At 48.7% G+C, this 21,298-nt stretch overlaps 1 protein-coding gene across 2 annotated transcripts in view; it reads left to right on the top strand.

Moving 5' to 3' along the window:
- The window catches only part of PIGK (phosphatidylinositol glycan anchor biosynthesis class K), a 90,573-nt gene that overhangs the window by 44,406 nt on the left and 24,869 nt on the right, over positions 1 to 21,298 (top strand). For both annotated transcript variants that reach the window (XM_072127994.1, XM_072127993.1), the window contains exons 9-10: positions 4,304 to 4,473; positions 20,452 to 20,530. In XM_072127994.1, coding sequence (XP_071984095.1) covers positions 4,304 to 4,473; positions 20,452 to 20,530 — 249 coding nt within the window. The remainder of the gene's footprint in view (positions 1 to 4,303; positions 4,474 to 20,451; positions 20,531 to 21,298) is intronic.

Below are 21,298 nucleotides of genomic sequence, written 5' to 3'. Positions count from 1 at the left end.
CCGTCTGTAACACTGCCCTACTACTCCCTCAGCTCTTCCCTGCACAATGTAACAGCCTATGAAGGTGATACTGCTTGGAGGGGCTCTTCTTATTAGCATAATTGTAAAAGTTGATATTAGAAGGCAGGAGGCCATGGATAACAGATATAAGAAGATCCCACAGTCCCGGTGCCCGGATCTATGAGGAATGTCCCGGGTTTATCAGGATGGATCCTGATGGGAGATTTCCTATAAATCTTCTCCAATCACCCCCTGATCTGCCTTCCATTGATTGATTGGAGACCGATGCTTCTTTATTGTGCGCCGATAATTGAAGCTTCTTATCTCGTCTTGTTGCTGGAGGTGATGTGAATCCATATGGAGATCTACAACTACAACCCACTGATCATTATGCCCCCTGGATAGGGAATAGCATACACACTTTTATATAGGGAACCTGTCAGATAAACTTACCCACACCAACTAAACATATCTTGTAAAACGGCTATTATTCAGGAGTACAACTATCCCTATATTGCCCCCCCATGATTGTAAAGTTCCACACTTTGTTCGTAATGTTGCATATTTATGTTCTTACTGGTTTTTCTTTAGTTGAGGAAACTCTGCTCTGTTACATCATTCCTGAGGGAGGGGTGAATGAGAGAGATGCTGGCAGCGTGTGACTCCGCTTCCTCCTACACCCCTCCTGCAGGAATGAGAGAGATGCTGGCGGCGTGTGACTCCGCTTCCTCCTACACCCCTCCCTGAGGAATGAGAGAGATGCTGCCTGTGAGACACTGTAGAGAATTCCTGAGGGAGGGGTGAATGAGAGAGATGCTGGCAGCGTGTGACTCCGCTTCCTCCTTCACCCCTCCCTCAGGAAAGAGAGAGATGCTGCCTGTGAGACACTGTAGAGAATTCCTGAGGGAGGGGTGAATGAGAGAGATGCTGGCAGCGTGTGACTCCGCTTCCTCCTACACCCCTCCCTGAGGAATGAGAGAGATGCTGGCAGCGTGTGACTCCGCTTCCTCCTTCACCCCTCCCTGAGGAATGAGATAGATGCTGGCAGCGTGTGACTCCGCTTCCTCCTTCACCCCTCCCTGAGGAATGAGATAGATGCTGGCAGCGTGTGACTCCGCTTCCTCCTTCACCCCTCCCTGAGGAATGAGATAGATGCTGGCAGCGTGTGACTCCGCTTCCTCCTTCACCCCTCCCTGAGGAATGAGATAGATGCTGGCAGCGTGTGACTCCGCTTCCTCCTACACCCCTCCCTGAGGAATGAGATAGATGCTGGCAGCGTGTGACTCCGCTTCCTCCTACACCCCTCCCTGAGGAGTGAGAGAGATGCTGGCAGCGTGTGACTCCGCTTCCTCCTTCTCCCCTCCCTGAGGAGTGAGAGAGATGCTGGCAGCGTGTGACTCCGCTTCCCCCTTCACCCCTCCCTGAGGAATGAGAGAGATGCTGCCTGTGTGACACTGTAGAGAATTCCTGAGGGAGGGGTGAATGAGAGAGATGCTGGCAGCGTGTGACTCCGCTTCCTCCTTCACCCCTCCCTGAGGAATGAGAGAGATGCTGGCAGCGTGTGACTCCGCTTCCTCCTTCACCCCTTCCCTGAGGAATGAGAGAGATGCTGGCAGCGTGTGACTCCGCTTCCTCCTTCACCCCTTCCCTGAGGAATGAGAGAGATGCTGGCAGCGTGTGACTCCGCTTCCTCCTTCACCCCTTCCCTGAGGAGTGAGAGAGATGCTGGCAGCGTGTGACTCCGCTTCCTCCTTCACCCCTCCCTGAGGAATGAGAGGAGACGCTGCCTGTGTGACACTGTATAGGATTCCTGAGGGAGGGGTGAATGAGAGAGATGCTGGCAGCGTGTGACTCCGCTTCCTCCTTCACCCCTCCCGCAGGAATGAGAGAGATGCTGGCAGCGTGTGACTCCACTTCCTCCTTCACCCCTCCCGCAGGAATGAGAGAGATGCTGGCAGCGTGTGACTCCACTTCCTCCTTCACCCCTCCCGCAGGAATGAGAGAGATGCTGGCAGCGTGTGACTCCGCTTCCTCCTACACCCCTCCCGCAGGAATGAGAGAGATGCTGGCAGCGTGTGACTCCGCTTCCTCCTTCACCCCTTCCCTGAGGAGTGAGAGAGATGCTGGCAGCGTGTGACTCCGCTTCCTCCTTCACCCCTCCCTGAGGAATGAGAGGAGACGCTGCCTGTGTGACACTGTATAGGATTCCTGAGGGAGGGGTGAATGAGAGAGATGCTGGCAGCGTGTGACTCCGCTTCCTCCTTCACCCCTCCCGCAGGAATGAGAGAGATGCTGGCAGCGTGTGACTCCACTTCCTCCTTCACCCCTCCCGCAGGAATGAGAGAGATGCTGGCAGCGTGTGACTCCGCTTCCTCCTTCACCCCTCCCTGAGGAATGAGAGAGATGCTGGCAGCGTGTGACTCCGCTTCCTCCTTCACCCCTCCTTGAGGAATGAGAGAGATGCTGGCAGCGTGTGACTCCGCTTCCTCCTTCACCCCTTCCCTGAGGAGTGAGAGAGATGCTGGCAGCGTGTGACTCCGCTTCCTCCTTCACCCCTCCCGCAGGAATGAGAGAGATGCTGGCAGCGTGTGACTCCGCTTCCTCCTTCACCCCTCCCGCAGGAATGAGAGAGATGCTGGCAGCGTGTGACTCCGCTTCCTCCTTCACCCCTCCCGCAGGAATGAGAGAGATGCTGCCTGTGTGACACTGTAGAGAATTCCTGAGGGAGGGGTGAATGAGAGAGATGCTGGCCGCGTGTGACTCCGCTTCCTCCTTCACCCCTCCCTGAGGAATGAGAGAGATGCTGGCAGCGTGTGACTCCGCTTCCTCCTTCACCCCTCCCGCAGGAATGAAAGAGATGCTGGCAGCGTGTGACTCCGCTTCCTCCTTCACCCCTCCCGCAGGAATGAGAGAGATGCTGGCAGCGTGTGACTCCGCTTCCTCCTTCACCCCTCCCGCAGGAATGAGAGAGATGCTGGCAGCGTGTGACTCCGCTTCCTCCTACACCCCTCCCGCAGGAATGAGAGAGATGCTGGCAGCGTGTGACTCCGCTTCCTCCTACACCCCTCCCTGAGGAATGAGAGAGATGCTGCCTGTGTGACACTGTAGAGAATTCCTGAGGGAGGGGTGAATGAGAGAGATGCTGGCGGCGTGTGACTCCGCTTCCTCCTTCACCCCTCCCGCAGGAATGAGAGAGATGCTGGCAGCGTGTGACTCCGCTTCCTCCTACACCCCTCCCGCAGGAATGAGAGAGATGCTGGCAGCGTGTGACTCCGCTTCCTCCTACACCCCTCCCTGAGGAATGAGAGAGATGCTGCCTGTGTGACACTGTAGAGAATTCCTGAGGGAGGGGTGAATGAGAGAGATGCTGGCGGCGTGTGACTCCGCTTCCTCCTTCACCCCTCCCGTAGGAATGAGAGAGATGCTGGCAGCGTGTGACTCCGCTTCCTCCTTCACCCCTCCGCAGGAATGAGATAGATGCTGCCTGTGTGACACTGTAGAGAATTCCTGAGGGAGGGGTGAATGAGAGAGATGCTGGCGGCGTGTGACTCCGCTTCCTCCTTCACCCCTCCCGCAGGAATGAGAGAGATGCTGGCAGCGTGTGACTCCACTTCCTCCTTCACCCCTCCCTCAGGAATTCTCTACAGTCTCACACAGGCAGCGTCTCCTCTCATTCCTCATGGAGGGGGAAGAGCTGAACTAGAAGGACATGAATAAACCAAACTCTGCTCAGAGGAAAGGCGATGATCCGACTCACATGGGGTCATTTGTGTAGATGGTGAGTCAACTTTATGAATGGACAGTGGAGCTTCACAAGCATGAAAAGGAACAATATGGGGATAGTTGTGCTGCTGGATAATAGCAGTTTTTAAAGATCTGTTTAGTTAGTGTGGGTTAGTTTTACTGACAGGTTCCCTTTAAATATTGTGACTGATGGGAGTTGGGGTGGTCTTCATTACGGAAGCACTGCTATAAATCTTGCCATGACTGTTGCCATGACTTAGGAATTCTCTTTGGAGAATGCCAATCGGGCAATGGTGGTAATTTCTGTACACAGCTCCTGTGCAGTCCAATGTATCTCCATGGTGACAGACTACTAACAATCCCTGTATACTGTGCTCCTGCTTCCACCGCTCCTTAGTGTGGATGCACAATATTGGGTGTACGGCTGCAGGATCCGACTACACAGTGTTTGTAGTCTGTAACTATGGCGATGCATAGATCTGCCTCAGGGGGATAGATGAATAAGGGTAACAAATGTCATCACCCGCTGTTTCTTAGTATGTTGTCCTTTTCTCTCCAGTTCCAGGTCTGTCCTAAGAGCCTGTGTGTCTCCACGCCCGGCCATCGCACCGACCTCTTTCAGAGAGACCCGCAGACGGTTCTCATCACCGATTTCTTCGGCAGCGTCAGGAAAGTGGAGATCACCGAGAAGATTGTGGAGCTGAAGCCCCATCTACAGGCAGAGAGAAGGTACTGACATCAGAGATAGAATCTATCCAATAAGGCTCCATTCACACTATTATTAGGACCTACCTCAGGACCGCTAGGAAGAGTCTTCAGTCCTGCTAGAACCCGCTCACTGATGGGGACAGGGGGAGGTTGTGTCCGGCTCGTAGCGCCCAGGATTGCTCTATCCTTTGGTAATAGAAAGCACAGAACCCTTTATATTGAGCTGAAGTAACCACCGGCTGTAATCTATAGTATTATATATAGCTGGTGTGTAATAATGTAAGGTTTATTAATCCTGGGATGTATAGTATTATATATGGCCGGTCTGTAATGTAGGGGTATCCTGGGATGTATAGTATTATATATAGCCGCTCTGTAATGTAGGGGTATCCTGGGATGTATAGTATTATATATAGCCGGTCTGTAATGTAGGGGTATCCTGGGATGTATAGTATTATATATATATATATATATATATATATATATATATATATATATATATATATATATATATATATATATGGCTGGTGTGTAATAATGTAAGGTTTATTAATCCTGGGATGTATAGTATTATATATGGCCGGTCTGTAATGTAGGGGTATCCTGGGATGTATAGTATTATATATATATATATATATATATATATATATATATGGCAGGTGTGTAATAATGTAAGGTTTATTAATCCTGGGATGTATAGTATTATATATGGCCGGTCTGTAATGTAGGGGTATCCTGGGATGTATAGTATTATATATATATATATATATATATATATATATGGCAGGTGTGTAATAATGTAAGGTTTATTAATCCTGGGATGTATAGTATTATATATATATATATATATATATATATATATATATATATATATAGCTGGTGTGTAATAATGTAAGGTTTATTAATCCTGGGATGTATAGTATTATATATAGCCGGTCTGTAATACTGTCTGGATGGGGAGGAGCCGCCTATAATATGTGCATTGTACCTATAGCGGTGGTCTTGTGCGCCCTCTGGTGTTTTATTATAGTATTGCAGATATTTGTAAAACCTCTGCAACAATCAAAAGTTACCATCAGATTCCATCCATGATAAACCCGGGACACTTACTTATAGACCCAGGCACCGGCCGGTCGTAATCTTTTTCTATCTGTTATACATGGCCTCCCTCCTTTTAAGATCGACCTTTATAATTATGCTAATTTGCCAAATGGGGTCCTGGGGTTGTTACCAGAGCCCCTCTGGGCTGTAGCTTCATGGGCCATTACACTGTGCTAGGAGCACTATTCCCCCCCCAACCCCCCGTGTGCTGAAACGGCAGATTACATCAGGCAGAGGGGGAGGCGAGTGTAACGCCCTGTGAAAGTACAGCACGGAGGAGCTCTGGTAACCCCCCAGGAGCTTCTGTCTCATTGGCATAATTATAAAAGTAGATTTTATATGGAAGGAGGCCATAGATAACAAATATAAGAAGTTACCACAGTCCCGGTGCTGGGAATAAGTGGACTATAGATGTTACTTAATGAGGCCGCATTCACACACGGCTTTAACATTGTACGTAAACGCTTCATATAAACGTCTGTCAGTGCGATTCTAATCCCACGTGTGAACACGGCTGTGATAGCTGATTGCTGGCGGTAAGGTACCTGGCACCCGCTGCCTGTCCTCTATTATTATCTACAGTCTGACCCAGAAGCAGCGCCTGATACTACAGAACCGCCCGCTGTGTAATGATCAGGGTTATAACATCCGCTCCGAAGATATCTGGACCTTGATCACCTGTCACTTTACCTGGTGCGGAGCCTCCTCTGCGACCCTCGGTGGGGCCCGATTATCAGTGACCTCCTTTGTGCTTCAGACACTTGTGTAATGGGATTTTCCCTTCCTCCAAAAGCATCTCGGTCCTTACCCCTTATCTGGTGCCGGGGACGTGATGGGGGAGTTTTGGGGATGTAAAATGTTCAGTGCAGAGAAGACTCCATCTTCATAGCCACACAAACCACCCACCAAATGTTATACTCAGACCCATGAAATGCTTGTACATCTCTTCCTGCTCTCCATACACATGTACACAAGCAATTTTAGGACCTTTGTGTTTTCCGGACCTTTGGTGGACCTTCAGATTGAAAGCAGACAGAAGGGGCTCATCTTCCATCCCCCAAGTATCTGATTCTAGCACCAGAGGTAAGAGGCGACTCCAGACTTGTAGGGGCCATAATGTTCCTACACCCCAGGGCCCCGGGCAGTCTTATCCCCCCCTGGTCATAAGTCACACCACTATTAACCAGTTATGCTTCCCGACCACTCGAGGGGCGCTGCACCGATATTAAGGGAGGACTAGTTGTTTTAAGAGACCTCTATCTGGTCCCAGTGTAAGTTGGGGAAAAAATTGGGGGATTTTGTTTGAGGCAGGCGCCTAAAGTTATGTGCACAATATGGGTACTGAGGATGCAAGGTGGGACACGGGGGAGTTGCAGCGTCGGGCCCCAGGGCTGGACACGGGTAAGTGTCCCAGTAAGTACAGACGGACCTCACTGTTCTATAAAGTCAGCTTAGAAACTTTTAAATTGGCATTTGCAGATGTTCCCTAAATAGTCCCAGGGATGGGGCTACCTCTCCAGCCATGTACACACAGGCCATACCAGACCCAGGAGGGCATCACACTGATGGCAGACAGCGAGGGGCATGTGCAGGGCCTGGAGGAACAGGAACCATTGTATTTCTAGAACCTTCTAGAACCTGGAGTCCGGCTCCTCCCCTCAGGCCCTGCTCAAGGTATAATCCAATAAATCCTGTGACTGGAGCGTCCCTTTAAGGTTAAAAGGTACCTGTCACAGGGAGACAGGTGACAGAAGCCCCTCACTCCTGCAGTGCACATATGTCTTTCTGCCTTTTCTAAGCATTTGCATTACAATATAATTGTGTTATAACTTACCTTGCACCCTGACAGAATCCTTTGTGTAGTCCCAGGTGTTGGGCTTTGGATCCATATCAAAAAACACATGACTTGTCTGTGCTGCTAACTCTTTAGCTCCCCCCCCCCTCCCCTTGTGCTCCTGTACAGCTCCTCCCTCCCCCACTGATGTCAGATCACCAGGCTGTGACCTCTGTGAAGGAGCAAGAGGGAGGAGCTGTACAGCTGTACAGGAGGTGGGGGCTGAGAGCTGAGGAGTGAGCAGCACATACAAGTCACATGTTCTTTGAAGTGCATCTAACAACCCCTGGGACTACATAGAGGATTCTGTAAGGTAAGGTAAGGTAAGTTATAACACACAATTATACTGTAATGCAAATTCTTAGAAAAGGCAGAGAGGTAGATGTGCACGGCAGGTGTGAGGGGCTTCTACAACCTGACTTTAGTGAAAATGAGGTCCCTGGTGACAGATTCCCTTTAAAGCTGCATAAGCCAATTCATAGTTGAAGTTTTCAGAAGTAGAAAGTGCAGGGCACCACAGGAGCAGCGCATTACATGATGCTGTATGTATTGGGGCTATTATATAACCAGGATAGAGTATTATATTATCATTATATATAACCCTTTACTAGCTTACACCAGTGATCCTGAATATATATACCGTATACCCACCATATACAATGTAATCCTCTTATGAGTAATTCTGTAAGTACATGACGAGGGGCGCAGCGTGAAGAATTGTCGCGTTAGATAAGAGCCGTGGAGACAACGTGCTAAAAAAATTCTCCCCTTGTCCTTTTAAATGTGACCAGCAGGAGGCGCTCCGGTAACACACATCTTCTGTATTCCACATGGCGTCATCTCAGGTGTAGAAAGAATTGCAGATTGTTCGTCTCTACAGACTTTAATCATAACTTTTACTTGTTTTTATGTTAACCTCTTAACCTCCAGAGTGTCACTGTGAGGGGCCGACCCTACAGATTATAGGGATTTTTAAGCAACCAGAATCCATTTTTGCTACATTTTGGTGATAAAAAGGAAATTTAATGCAGTATTTATTTAAATTAAAATGATACATTTGGTTTATCACGTCCTCCTTCACTGGTCTCATCATTTAGCTTGAGTCCGTCTGCATTAGGAGGGGAGTTACTGACACCTCGGTATATTGGATGAGTGGGGATCCAATATCCGGACCCTAAACTCATCTGTTTCTGGCAAAAATCCATCACCAAACCCATAAAGAATCAGATTTCTTCTGCAGCTTCGCTTCTCCTGAGTAGGATCAGACCCCTGAGCTGTCCGGTGGACTCAGTAATGGCCCCCGGTCTAGAGAGCCCTTCTGGCTAACCGCTGGGGCCCCACAGGTCCCATAGTCTTCCCCCTGAAGCATTTCCCAAATGTTCTGCCACTTTTGGAAGAAGTTTTATAGGGAGATTTACAATGATTGAGTCCAGTGATGGCGCCGAGCGGCCGGGCTTTGTACCATGGCGAGGAAGGGAACATAGCGTGTGACCCCATCTACAGAGACGGCTGATCCCTACGGCGCAGCATTGTGCTCATGTGTCCCGCTGATTAATGGGGACCTGTCAGCACTTGGTGGTTATAGGTAATATCTGTATCGGTGAGTTATAGAGCACCGATCGTCTTGTATCTAGCCAGTCTTCTCTCCTCGGTCTATCACTGTACCCTCCAGTGTCCGAGGCCACCAGGGACGGTCTTGTATTCAGAATTTCATTATGGAGAATCCTAAGAATGTCAAATAGTCAGCAAAATGATGGGATCAATAGATGAAAATAGTCACCGAGTCTCCGTATTCAGGATTGTAACGGAGCGACCCCTCAGCCCTGATGAAGAAGCCGCTGAGGCGGCGATGCTCCCGCGTGGCTGTAGGCAAGGCCACAATTCAATGTTTTTTGGGGTTTTTGTTTAGTTGAGAGCTTTGTCCCATCTGAAGGTGCGTTATAGGGGAATGTCCCCACCTGTAATGTACGCTGAGGCTCTGTCACCCAGGGGCCTCCTGATACCTGGAGCCGACCCTGCCAGTCTGTTTGCTCCACCCAAGGATCCTCAACATAACAGTAGAGAACTGATTTAGCATGGTAGATGCCAAGTCCGGCCCACCCCACCTCCGACCTTTGACATGCACTGCCCGGTCCGCCTCCTCCATCCAATGTCGCTCTGCGGCTCGCCGGAGTTCTTGCGCATGTGCAGTGCGCCTGAGATATAAGCTCCAGCCCTGCATGTACCTGGCCAGATCACAGGTGCAATGTGCATGTGCAAGAATTCCAGCAAGCCGGAGACTGACGTCGGATGGAGGAGGCGGGCCGGCAGGAGGCGGGGTTGCTTGACTGCTATCCCACCTCCTTGACTACATCCTAGGAAAGTATTAAAGTCCTTTTTGGAGAAGTGAAACAATGTTACCCACAAGGTACTTGTGGTGACCGGTTCCCTTTGATTCCTAGAATTTATTGGTATTGGTTTCATAGTAATGGTAAGAATCTCCTCTTTCACATGCCATCAGGCTGCCTGTATATTCGGTTCTGTAGCTCTTTAAAATGATACAAGAGCCATGATTCTAGGTGCTATAGAGCCCAAGAGATGGGCATCTGAATCGATGCTCACCTTGCAGCACGTAAACTTTACCCATCTTCGTCAGAAAGTGACTCGTCTCTGCTCATTTATTTCAGGGGAAGATTTTTTTTTAAATTATTTTTATAGGTAAATGGATGAGATTTGACATGAAAGAGGTTTCTAGAATGGACTTTTCATTCCATAAACATGTGTGATTTTTGATCCGGTAGACCTCCCTTTACATCTAGATATATATATATATTTGGCAGAACTCTGTGTTTGTGGATCCGTGCCTCTTCTTGCGCACCCCATGATCTTACTTTGCAGCAGCCGCCTGGCACTGGGGGCCGCACCTGGTGGATATAACCTCCCATTTATCTGTAGCATCCGGCTCATTACTAAGGAGACTCGTAATTGTCTGCAGGCGACGCCGGGACCCTGACACCTGGATCCTCGGCGGCTCAATACAAAGCCAAGTAGTTTATCATGGAGAGACACCGGAACACTCCCGGAAGCTCAAGTATCCCACAAGAATCAATTTATCGGATGAAATATCTGCAGAACGTTGTCTTTACCACCCAGGACACGGCTCTGGTTTTGTTTACTCGTGCGTCTTGTGCTCGGAGTCTAATTAAAACCCAACATATTCCCATAAACCGCCTCATTACAGCGCGAGCGCCAATCCGAACCGCGTCCATAAAAGTCTATAAATCCGTCCCTTACGGTTTATTAGAGGAGCGCGATGACGGGAGCACGTTCACCGTGCAGCGATTTATCACCACCGCGCGGCCGCAGGGGGTTCTATGCTGATTTTGTTTGATATTACGTGACAGCTAATTTAAATGTTTCCAGGTGGATTGTGGGAAGTGCAGGTAAGAAGCGCTCATGTTATATCTTACATACAGGTTATACAAATGCTTTAGTGTCCACAGTCACCTGTGGCTTGAACTGCTCTGACACCCTATAGACTGAGCCATCGGGGCGTTCGGACCAGGCCGGATATTTTCAAATCTGCCTTGTGCCACCATAAGAGGTTATAACCGTGGAACCCTTTAACCCCTCGCCCTACCAGGACGTACCGGAGCGCTGTGGTGCCGGAAGGGGTGTATGGAGAGAGCTCATGGGCTGAGGCCTCTTCATACAGGCTGGGTGTTTGCTGCATTTTGCTGACACAGCGCTGGCATCGATCATGGGTGTTTACCCTTTACATGCCGGCACCATGTAACAGCCATCATGGCTCCCCTTGTGCTTAGAATGTAGTCTGGCAGTAAATGGTAGGATGAATCTGACAACCTAGGGTTAAGGTACCCTCGGGGGTCTAAAAAGTTGTAAAAATATATATAAATAAGAAACCTCCCCACTTTCCCTAGAACTGATATAAAAATAAATTAAAAAAAAAATCATTAAAGAGGACTTGTCACCAGATTTTGCTGCTGATGTCTGCTGATACAGGGTTACAAGTCCTCCCCGTATCACCTAAAATTAGCTGCCAGTGAGGCCCTGTACCTTAATTACAGAGGTTTTTCTGATATGCAAATGAGCTTTTGTGACTCTTGTCTGGTGTCTGTGACTCTTCTCTCTCTGAGGCAGTGAGCCACGCCCCATTATTGTGACTGACAGCTCTGTGTCTCCTATCACTGCTCCGCCTCCTTGTACTTAGGGACGTCTGCTAATAGGCAACTGCAGACATATAAAGCCCCATGTACCGATGGGAAATATTGTGTCCATTTTTTTTAAAAGGTGCCTTGTGTTATATTCATGACATGTGACCAGTGACATCATCGCAGGTCCTTTAGCCTTCTACGAATAGCAAACTGTACACAATGTAAGACATGAAATCACAGCAGCCTCCATGGAGGATGGAGAGGAGTAGAAGTCCATGGAAAAGACCAAAATAATGCGTGCTCACCCTTGGCGCTGAGCTCGTCAGGTATTCAGTTAGCTGTGCTCCCCTGGGGAAATAGCCTGATCCGGTCCCAAGAAAAGAAAAAATCCTTCGGCACCAGCGTGAGAGGAGAGGCAGTAAAAACCTTTCTCTTTATTAAAGATCCATTAAAATGTCCATAAAGATGCAGGAAAAAACATAAGATACAACCCTTTTATTTGTTTGTGTACACATTATGCTATGTTTTTTCAGAAAAATACAGAAAATAGGAGAAATTTGGATGATCATTGCAGCTTCCCTCCAGGGTCCCATAAACAGGAAGAATTGTCAGGGCCGGAGCAGGAGCTACAATGATAATCCAGATGTGTCCGCACCTTTCCACTCCTCCAGTGTCCCAGGTAGCGCTGTCACCTTATTATACCTCTGTGCACAGCAAGTCCTGGGCTGTCTGGGGCTGCAGGAAGATACCTGGACTCATCTCTGGTGATGGCCTGAGTGCCCACAGAAAGGGCTCCGAGTGCCACCTCCACCACCTGTGCCATAGGTTCGCCATCACTGACATAGACTCTTATAAACACGTCATCCTGATCCTCCCGCTACCAGGACGCTGCATAAAATATCATCATGACCCATTTACACACAAACCAGTGTCGCCTACAATGTGCCTGGAATTCAAATGTGTGTCCCCTATATGTCCCATTCCCAAAAAATGGGGTCCGCACGGCCCATTCCCAAAAAATGGGGTCCGCACGGCCCATTCCCAAAAAATGGGGTCCGCACGGCCCATTCCCAAAAAATGGGGTCCGCACGGCCCATTCCCAAAAAATGGGGTCCGCACGGCCCATTCCCAAAAAATGGGGTCCGCACGGCCCATTCCCAAAAAATGGGGTCCGCACGGCCCATTCCCAAAAAATGGGGTCCGCACGGCCCATTCCCAAAAAATGGGGTCCGCACGGCCCATTCCCAAAAAATGGGGTCCGCACGGCCCATTCCCAAAAAATGGGGTCCGCACGGCCCATTCCCAAAAAATGGGGTCCGCACGGCCCATTCCCAAAAAATGGGGTCCGCACGGCCCATTCCCAAAAATCGGTTCTATATGTCCGGCTCTGCTGATATCTTATAATAGACACAGGGGAGATTTATCAGCAGTGTCAGAGGTAAAACTGTTTTAGTCTCCCATGGCAACCAATCAGCGCTCAGCTTGCATTTTCCCTCAGCTGTTTATAAACTGAAAGCTGAGCTCTGATTGGTTGCCATGGGAGACAGTTTTACCTCTGACACTGCTGATAAATCTCCCCTGTGTCTGTATCTGATGCTCCCAGTGTTTTATATTGATTTCTGCTCTTTGTATCTTTTGTCTGCAGACTATTGTTGAGAGTTTCTAGTTGCCTCCTCCTTGGCTCCCGTCTCTCGTGAAGGCAGATAACAGAATATTATATCGAATTATATAGAATATTATAATATTATTATATTATTATAATTATATAGAATTATCTGAACTGTTCCAAAAAATATTCAGAAGAGCAAAGGAAACACAAGCTTACCGTGTTATCCAGACTATAAAACCTCAGATTTAGTATCCAGAAAAGGAAAATATATATATATTAAATATATTTTAACCTGTTGGTCATACACAAGCACAGCACACAGCCCTGCTACATCCATGCACTCACACACACGCACAGCTCTGCTACATACATACATCCATACACACAGCTTTGCTACATCCATACATACACACACGCACAGCTTTGCTACATCCATACATACACACACGCACAGCTTTGCTACATCCATACATACACACACGCACAGCTTTGCTACATCCATACATACACACACGCACAGCTTTGCTACATCCATACATACACACACGCACAGCTTTGCTACATCCATACATACACACACGCACTGCTTTGCTACATCCATACATACACACACGCACTGCTTTGCTACATCCATACATACACACACGCACTGCTTTGCTACATCCATACATACACACACGCACTGCTTTGCTACATCCATACATACACACACGCACTGCTTTGCTACATCCATACATACACACACGCACTGCTTTGCTACATCCATACATACACACACGCACTGCTTTGCTACATCCATACACTCACAGCCCTGCTACATCCTTACTCACATGCATGCGCAACTCTGCTATATCCATATTCTGATTCACATACACGCACAGCTCTTCAACATCCATACACTCACACACGCACAGCTCTTCAACATCCATACACTCACACACGCACAGCTCTTCAACATCCATACACTCACACACGCACAGCTCTTCAACATCCATACACTCACACACGCACAGCTCTTCAACATCCATACACTCACACACGCACAGTTCTACAACATCCGCTTGCTCAAGACTCAATCAAGCCAAAAGTACACATCTACAGGAGGTTCAAGAATGAATATGGTCATTTTTAGAATGTAGAAAAAGAGATCCGCTTCCTAGGAAACACCTACTGGACCCTGAACTTGCAAGACCGCTAGCAGACATATGAGTGAAAGCAGGTGTGTTTGACAGTGGCTTCTTCACCATCTATTCAAATGGCAAAAGGGTAACAATATTTTAAACTTTAGACCAAAGCAAACATAAAGATTGGTAAAGCAATGGTTCAGTGACAATAAAGTAGAGATGCTGGAGTCTTCCCCCCCCCTCCTCCCCCCATCCCCAAACCTTAACAAAATCAAGGACTTGTGGGACTGTAGCCAAGTGAGTCGACCAGTGTGTACCAACATTGGAAACGTGTAGAAGAGACCTGGGGCCTTTTATGTGGCCATCCTTAGATTATAGAGAAACGGGAGAAAGCGAGAGAGCAGCTTTACAGGGAACACACCCACTGAGCTCTGAACTTACAGGGAACACACCCACTGAGCTCTGAACTTACAGGGAACACACCCACTGAGCTCTGAACTTACAGGGAACACACCCACTGAGCTCTGAACTTACAGGGAACACACCCACTGAGCTCTGAACTTACAGGGAACACACCCACTGAGCTCTGAACTTACCGGGAACACACCCACTGAGCTCTGAACTTACCGGGAACACACCCACTGAGCTCTGTACTTGCAGGGAACACACCCACTGAGCTCTGAACTTACAGGGAACACATCCACTGAGCTCTGAACTTACAGGGAACACACCCACTGAGCTCTGAACTTGCAGGGAACACACCCACTGAGCTCTGTACTTGCAGGGAACACACCCACTGAGCTCTGTACTTGCAGGGAACACACCCACTGAGCTCTGTACTTGCAGGGAACACACCCACTGAGCTCTGTACTTGCAGGGAACACACCCACTGAGCTCTGTACTTGCAGGGAACACACCCACTGAGCTCTGTACTTGCAGGGAACACACCCACTGAGCTCTGTACTTGCAGGGAACACACCCACTGAGCTCTGAACTTGCAGGGAACACACCCACTGAGCTCTGAACTTGCAGGGAACACACCCACTGAGCTCTGAACTTGCAGGGAACACACCCACTGAGCTCTGAACTTGCAGGGAACACACCCACTGAGCTCTGAACTTGCAGGGAACACACCCACTGAGCTCTGAACTTGCAGGGAACACACCCACTGAGCTCTGAACTTGCAGGGAACACACCCACTGAGCTCTGAACTTGCAGGGAACACACCCACTGAGCTCTGAACTCACAATTCTACAGGAAGATGTGAAAAAATGGTGAATAATAAAAAAATAGTGAATGAATGAGTCAGCCAACGTGTATCTAGATCTTTAATGATTTCCACATTATCCGGCCCCCTATATTGTATAATTACCGGCCGCTTGCTTTTAGAGACGCCTGTGTATAAGCTTCTGAAGTGCCGGCCCGCTGATCTAGATACAGATATCATGCAGCATTGCAGCCCGCGGCGCCTTTCACTGCGTGTAATTATTTCCATCTCTCCTTTCAGAACCATAAGATGGATATTAAGTCCATGCACCATTTGGTTTGGGGAAAATTGCACTTTTAGGATGGAAAAACTTCAAAAGCCTCCAGCTGATGCCATTGCCTTGTGTTATGTTATTAATGGAAGCGGCCATCATTGAAGTGTATCAGGCTGTGCCCCCAGTCTGCATCCCGATACCATGGGGGGCTTCTGTCTACACTAAAGCCTTGTTGTCTTTGATGAATATTTGCTATGATGAGAAAAGCCGGCAGCTGCTTAGTCAATCTAAACTAATTAGAGATTGGTTAGAAGATCAGTTTATACTTAAAGGGAACCTGTCAGTTAACCCACACTAGCTAATGACATGTCTTATACAGCAGAGCAGATATCCCTATATTGTTCCCCACCACGTCTGGGAAGTTCCACAGTCTGTTCCTACAGTTGACTAACCATCTATGCAAATGACGCCACGTGGTTCCGATCATCGTCTTTCCTTTGAGTCCAGCATATTCATGTTCCATCAGTCCAGACGCGCCTCCAGCTTCCTGATTGAGACGTTGGCTGTATGACTCGCTGAAGAGACTTCCTGGCGGGACGGGGAATGAGCGAGTTGCGAGAGAAATCGAGAAATCAAGTTCTTCATTCCACCTTCTGCAGGAATTCTCTTCCTCGAGTCCACAGCCAGAATCTCTTCCATTCCTGATGGAGGAATAAGGTAGGAACGCGGAATTGGTTCAGTTGAAGAGAAAGCATGAACTAAGTCACCAGATGAGCTGGAGGAACATGTCGACTCACCATCTAGACATATACGTTACGACCGGAAGATGGAACTTTACAGGAATAGGGAGGAACAATATAGGGATAGTTGTACTGCTGTATAATAGCAGATTTCAAAGATGTGTTTAGTTAGTGTGTTAATGGCCTTTAAAGGAAAACTGTCATCAGGATTTTAAATATTCACCTTCTGATGAATGGTAGAAAACCTTTAACGGGAACCTGCCATTAGGATTCACAATTGTTTGGAGGTGATAGAAGCTGTGGCTGCTTTATAAGAACTAGATCTGAGGGAAGATTTCTCCTGCCTCTTCCCTAATCCTGGAACCTAAGTTTATTTTTGTAATATGTAAATGGCCTGCAGAGGCTCCTGGGGCGTGTCCTAGCCCGGCAGGGCACCGGGAGCTAAGGCCACACCCCAGGAGCCTCTGCAGGTAATTTACATATTACTAAAATAATGTTTTTAACAAGTAATGTTCCAGGATTATTAAATGACAGATTAGGGCAGAGGCAGCAGGAGGAATCCACCATCACATCTACTGCTGGTAGTGACTCCTCGTGGTAGCTGTTTTTGGAGCCACAATTCTGTAAAAGCTGTGAGTATTATAGAGGTCAGTAAGACTCTGTTTCTGAGATGGGTACAGGCCCCAGAGCTAGCCCTCTAAGAGTACAAGTTTAGGGGCCAGATAACTTTTTACTGTAGTCCCCATCTGAAGTCTTCTCTTAAAGGGGTTGTACCTTGTTAGCAAGTTTTCCCCTGTCCACAGGATAACAAGCTGATGGGTCCCAGGTTGTTTCATTTGTGTGAACCCCGATGTCTGGGGCAGGGAGTGGAGCTCCCCCCGATGTCTGTCTGGGGCAGGGAGTGGAGCTCCCCCCGATGTCTGTCTGGGGCAGGGAGTGGAGCTCCCCCCGATGTCTGTCTGGGGCAGGGAGTGGAGCTCCCCCCGATGTCTGTCTGGGGCAGGGAGTGGAGCTCCCCCCGATGTCTGTCTGGGGCAGGGAGTGGAGCTCCCCCCGATGTCTGTTTGGGGCAGGGAGTGGAGCTCCCCCCGATGTCTGTCTGGGGCAGGGAGTGGAGCTCCCCCCGGATGTCTGGGGCAGGGAGGGGAGCTCCCCCCGGATGTCTGGGGCAGGGAGCGCAGCTCCCCCGGATGTCTGGGGCAGGGAGCGCAGCTCCCCCGGATGTCTGGGGCAGGGAGTGGAGCTCCCCCTGGTGTCTGTCTGGGGCAGGGAGCGGAGCTCCCCCGGATGTCTGGGGCAGGGAGCGGAGCTCCCCCCGATGTCTGTCTGGGGCAGGGAGCGGAGCTGTGGTTGCTCTAGGAACCCCCGTACTCTTAGGGCTTTTTTTGTTCTCCTCCGGATGGGCTCCATAGGATTGTAGTTTGGACTTGTTGGACCTGCGTCTTGCACAATACTATGGAGGGGAGAAGTCGCTATAAATCCTTATCACTCCAGGTAGAGTTCTCCTCCGAGCTCCATGCTGAATGTGTGGGACCCGTCCAGGGCGCCGGTCTGGAGGTCTCCTCCTGGGGGCAGGTGGCAGGATTGGATCACATCTGGTGCACAATGTTTGCCGTCGCTGATGAATAAACCTGAACCTTTTATTTTTTGTTTGGTAAAAGCCGCAGAAAAGTCCATTTATCAGTCGGAGCCTCCTCTCCGCTCCGGCACTTGAGACGCTCCCGCTGTCTGGGAACACATTGAGATCTCGAGTTCTCTCACCGCGGAGATGAAGACTCCGGAAGGATCCATTATCCCTTTTGTTACAGTGGGGTTTTTTTTTTATATACATTTTTTTTGAATACACAAATTATGCATTTTCTCTCCTGATCAGAAGAGATTCATAAGGAATGTAAGATTCTCCGGCAGCGCTCGGCGTTCCCGATAATTGTAATATCCACTTTAGCAAAGCAAATATTGTATCTGTCTGCAGCGATAATCATCTTCTACTGTTCCGAGCCGTCGCTAATCCCTTACATCTAGAGCTGCTGAGCTCCACTCCAGATTCTGCTCAATGTTTACACTCAGCGCTTGTGCGGATGAACATGCAAATCAGGACGAGGGGTGGGGGGGTGGGGAGATTGGGTGTTGCCGAAAATATGCCGACAGCGGAGGGGCTTGGAAAAACTATCAGAAAAGACAGACTAGAAGACTAAAGGTTCTACAAGTCTGGAGAGGGTTGAGACGACTTGTGGTTCTCCATTCTGCAGTCAGACCTCGGCGATCATACGTTTATCCTGTAGATGTTTTTTCTTGACACATCCCCTTTAAAGAAGACCTTTCACCACCCCACACACTTGAATATGAACTTCACGTTCTGTAGGGGCTGCTACACAGATTTAAGGGCACTTTGAATTTTCTTTTTAGCCCCCACGTTTGCGGAGATGTCAATCTAGATATCTGACCATTATAATCCTCTGCACTGTCAGAGAGGAGGAGCCGGAGCAGAGTGGGGGACGTCCCAACACTTCCTCTCTGACACTGCAGAGGATTATAATGGTCAGATACCGGAACTGATATTTCTGCAACCGTGGGAACTAGAAAGAAAATTCAAAGTGCCCATAAATTTATGTAGCGGCCCCTATTCTAAGGGAGGTGGTGAAAGGTCCTTTTGAAGCGCAGCAACCACCAAGATGTTACGGCCTTTGACTGGTAAAATTGCAGGCTGTATAATACAGAAGTGAGAGCCACGCAGTGCACCTGGACAGGTGATACACAGGGGACATCCTCGGTGAGGACACGTGGCTCTTACCAGCTAAGGGTAGGGCATTCATAATATTGGTCGCTAATTAACTCTCCGATTTCAGGCGTCGCGCTGTGCTGTGCGGCCGCAGCCATGGAATTTGTCTTCTTCCAGGTGACATATTTTTAGATTGTTCTGTTTTTTGCTTTACTTCCCCCAAAAAACCAGCTGCTACTTAGTAACTTGTATAACGACAGAAGCGATAAGAGGGGCAGCGCAGGAGAGCGCGGAGTGTACTGACCCCCGGGCTGATCAGGGTAGATCTGTGTTCTTTATCTGCCCCCTCTGTCCAGCCACACGGGCACTGGGAGGTTTATGCTGTTTTTAGTGTATTATGTGCTATGTGGTCAGCAAACACAAGCTGCAAAGGGGAAGTATCTAATCATTTAGGGTCTGTCCAGCTGAATGGGGGCAGACACATTGATTCTAGTAAACCTCAGGTCCAACATATGAATTAACCCCTATTGACTCCATTGTCATAATGTGCAACACGGATCTTCCTTCACAGTTTGCACTTGGCTGTGAGATGCATAGTCAGACGTAGAGCCGCTGTACATGGTCGACAAAATCATTTACCTGCCCAAAAACCTGTGCAGCTGAACTGATCTGACAGGCTACCTTCGGCTTGTGGTTGCCTGTGGAGGCGCGGCTTGTGGTTGCCTGTGGAGGCGCGGCTTGTGGTTGCCTGTGGAGGCGCGGCTTGTGGTTGCCTGTGGAGGCGCGGCTTGTGGTTGCCTGTGGAGGCGCGGCTTGTGGTTGCCTGTGGAGGCGCGGCTTGTGGTTGCCTGTGGAGGCGCGGCTTGTGGTTGCCGGTGGAGGCGCGGCTTGTGGTTGCCGGTGGAGGCGCGGCTTGTGGTTGCCGGTGGAGGCGCGGCTTGTGGTTGCCGGTGGAGGCGCGGCTTGTGGTTGCCGGGGGAGGCGCGGCTTGTGGTTGCCTGTGGTATTAAACAGTTTACAGTTTTTCTAGGGCATTTTTGGGAATTCCAGCGCTCCTGGTGCTCCAGTTGCAGCAGTCGTCCGTTCCCCACCAGTACCAGCGGGGCCGGCAGTGTTCCGGAGCTCTGGATCCGTTGTGGTCCCGATGATGTTCCCTATTCAGGAAAAGTTAAATAAGAAAATACAAAAAAGGCTAAAGTTTAATTTTTTTGATTAATATTTGTTTTTTTTATTTCAGAGTTTCCACAGAGGAGTCGCCAGGGATTGATTTAGTGACGTACGCGAACCAGCTGCCCGTATCCGAAATAATCCATCAGGTACAGCGCATTCTTCTTCTTTTTCATCTCAGTGCTGGAAAAATGTTCTGTGTTTTCAGTCAGTAGCGAAAAAAAGTAAATTGTGTATGATAGTTATTTAGTATCTTGTTTATGGGAGATGTTTATTGCACAACATAAACCATAAGTTTCCATCAGACTACACAAGCAGAATAGTGAGTGCAGCTCTGGGGTATAATACAGGATGTAACTCAGGATCAGTACAGGATAAGTAATGTCATGTATGTACACAGTGACTGCACCAGCAGCAGAATAGTGAGTGCAGCTCTGGAGTATAATACAGGATGTAACTCAGGTTCAGTACAGGATAAGTAATGTCATGTATGTACACAGTGACTGCACCAGCAGCAGAATAGTGAGTGCAGCTCTGGGGTATAATACAGGATGTAACTCAGGATCAGTACAGGATAAGTAATGTCATGTATGTACACAGTGACTGCACCAGCAGCAGAATAGTGAGTGCAGCTCTGGAGTATAATACAGGATGTAACTCAGGATCAGTACAGGATAAGTAATGTCATGTATGTACACAGTGACTGCATCAGCAGCAGAATAGTGAGTGCAGCTCTGGAGTATAATACAGGATGTAACTCAGGATCAGTACAGGATAAGTAATGTCATGTATGTACACAGTGACTGCACCAGCAGCAGAATAGTGAGTGCAGCTCTGGGGTATAATACAGGATGTAACTCAGGATCAGTGCAGGATAAGTAATGTCATGTATGTACACAGTGACTGCACCAGCAGCA

This window comes from Engystomops pustulosus, chromosome 10, assembly GCF_040894005.1.
Source record: "Engystomops pustulosus chromosome 10, aEngPut4.maternal, whole genome shotgun sequence".
NCBI lineage: Eukaryota > Metazoa > Chordata > Amphibia > Anura > Leptodactylidae > Engystomops > Engystomops pustulosus.
This window is presented reverse-complemented; position numbering and strand designations above follow the sequence as displayed.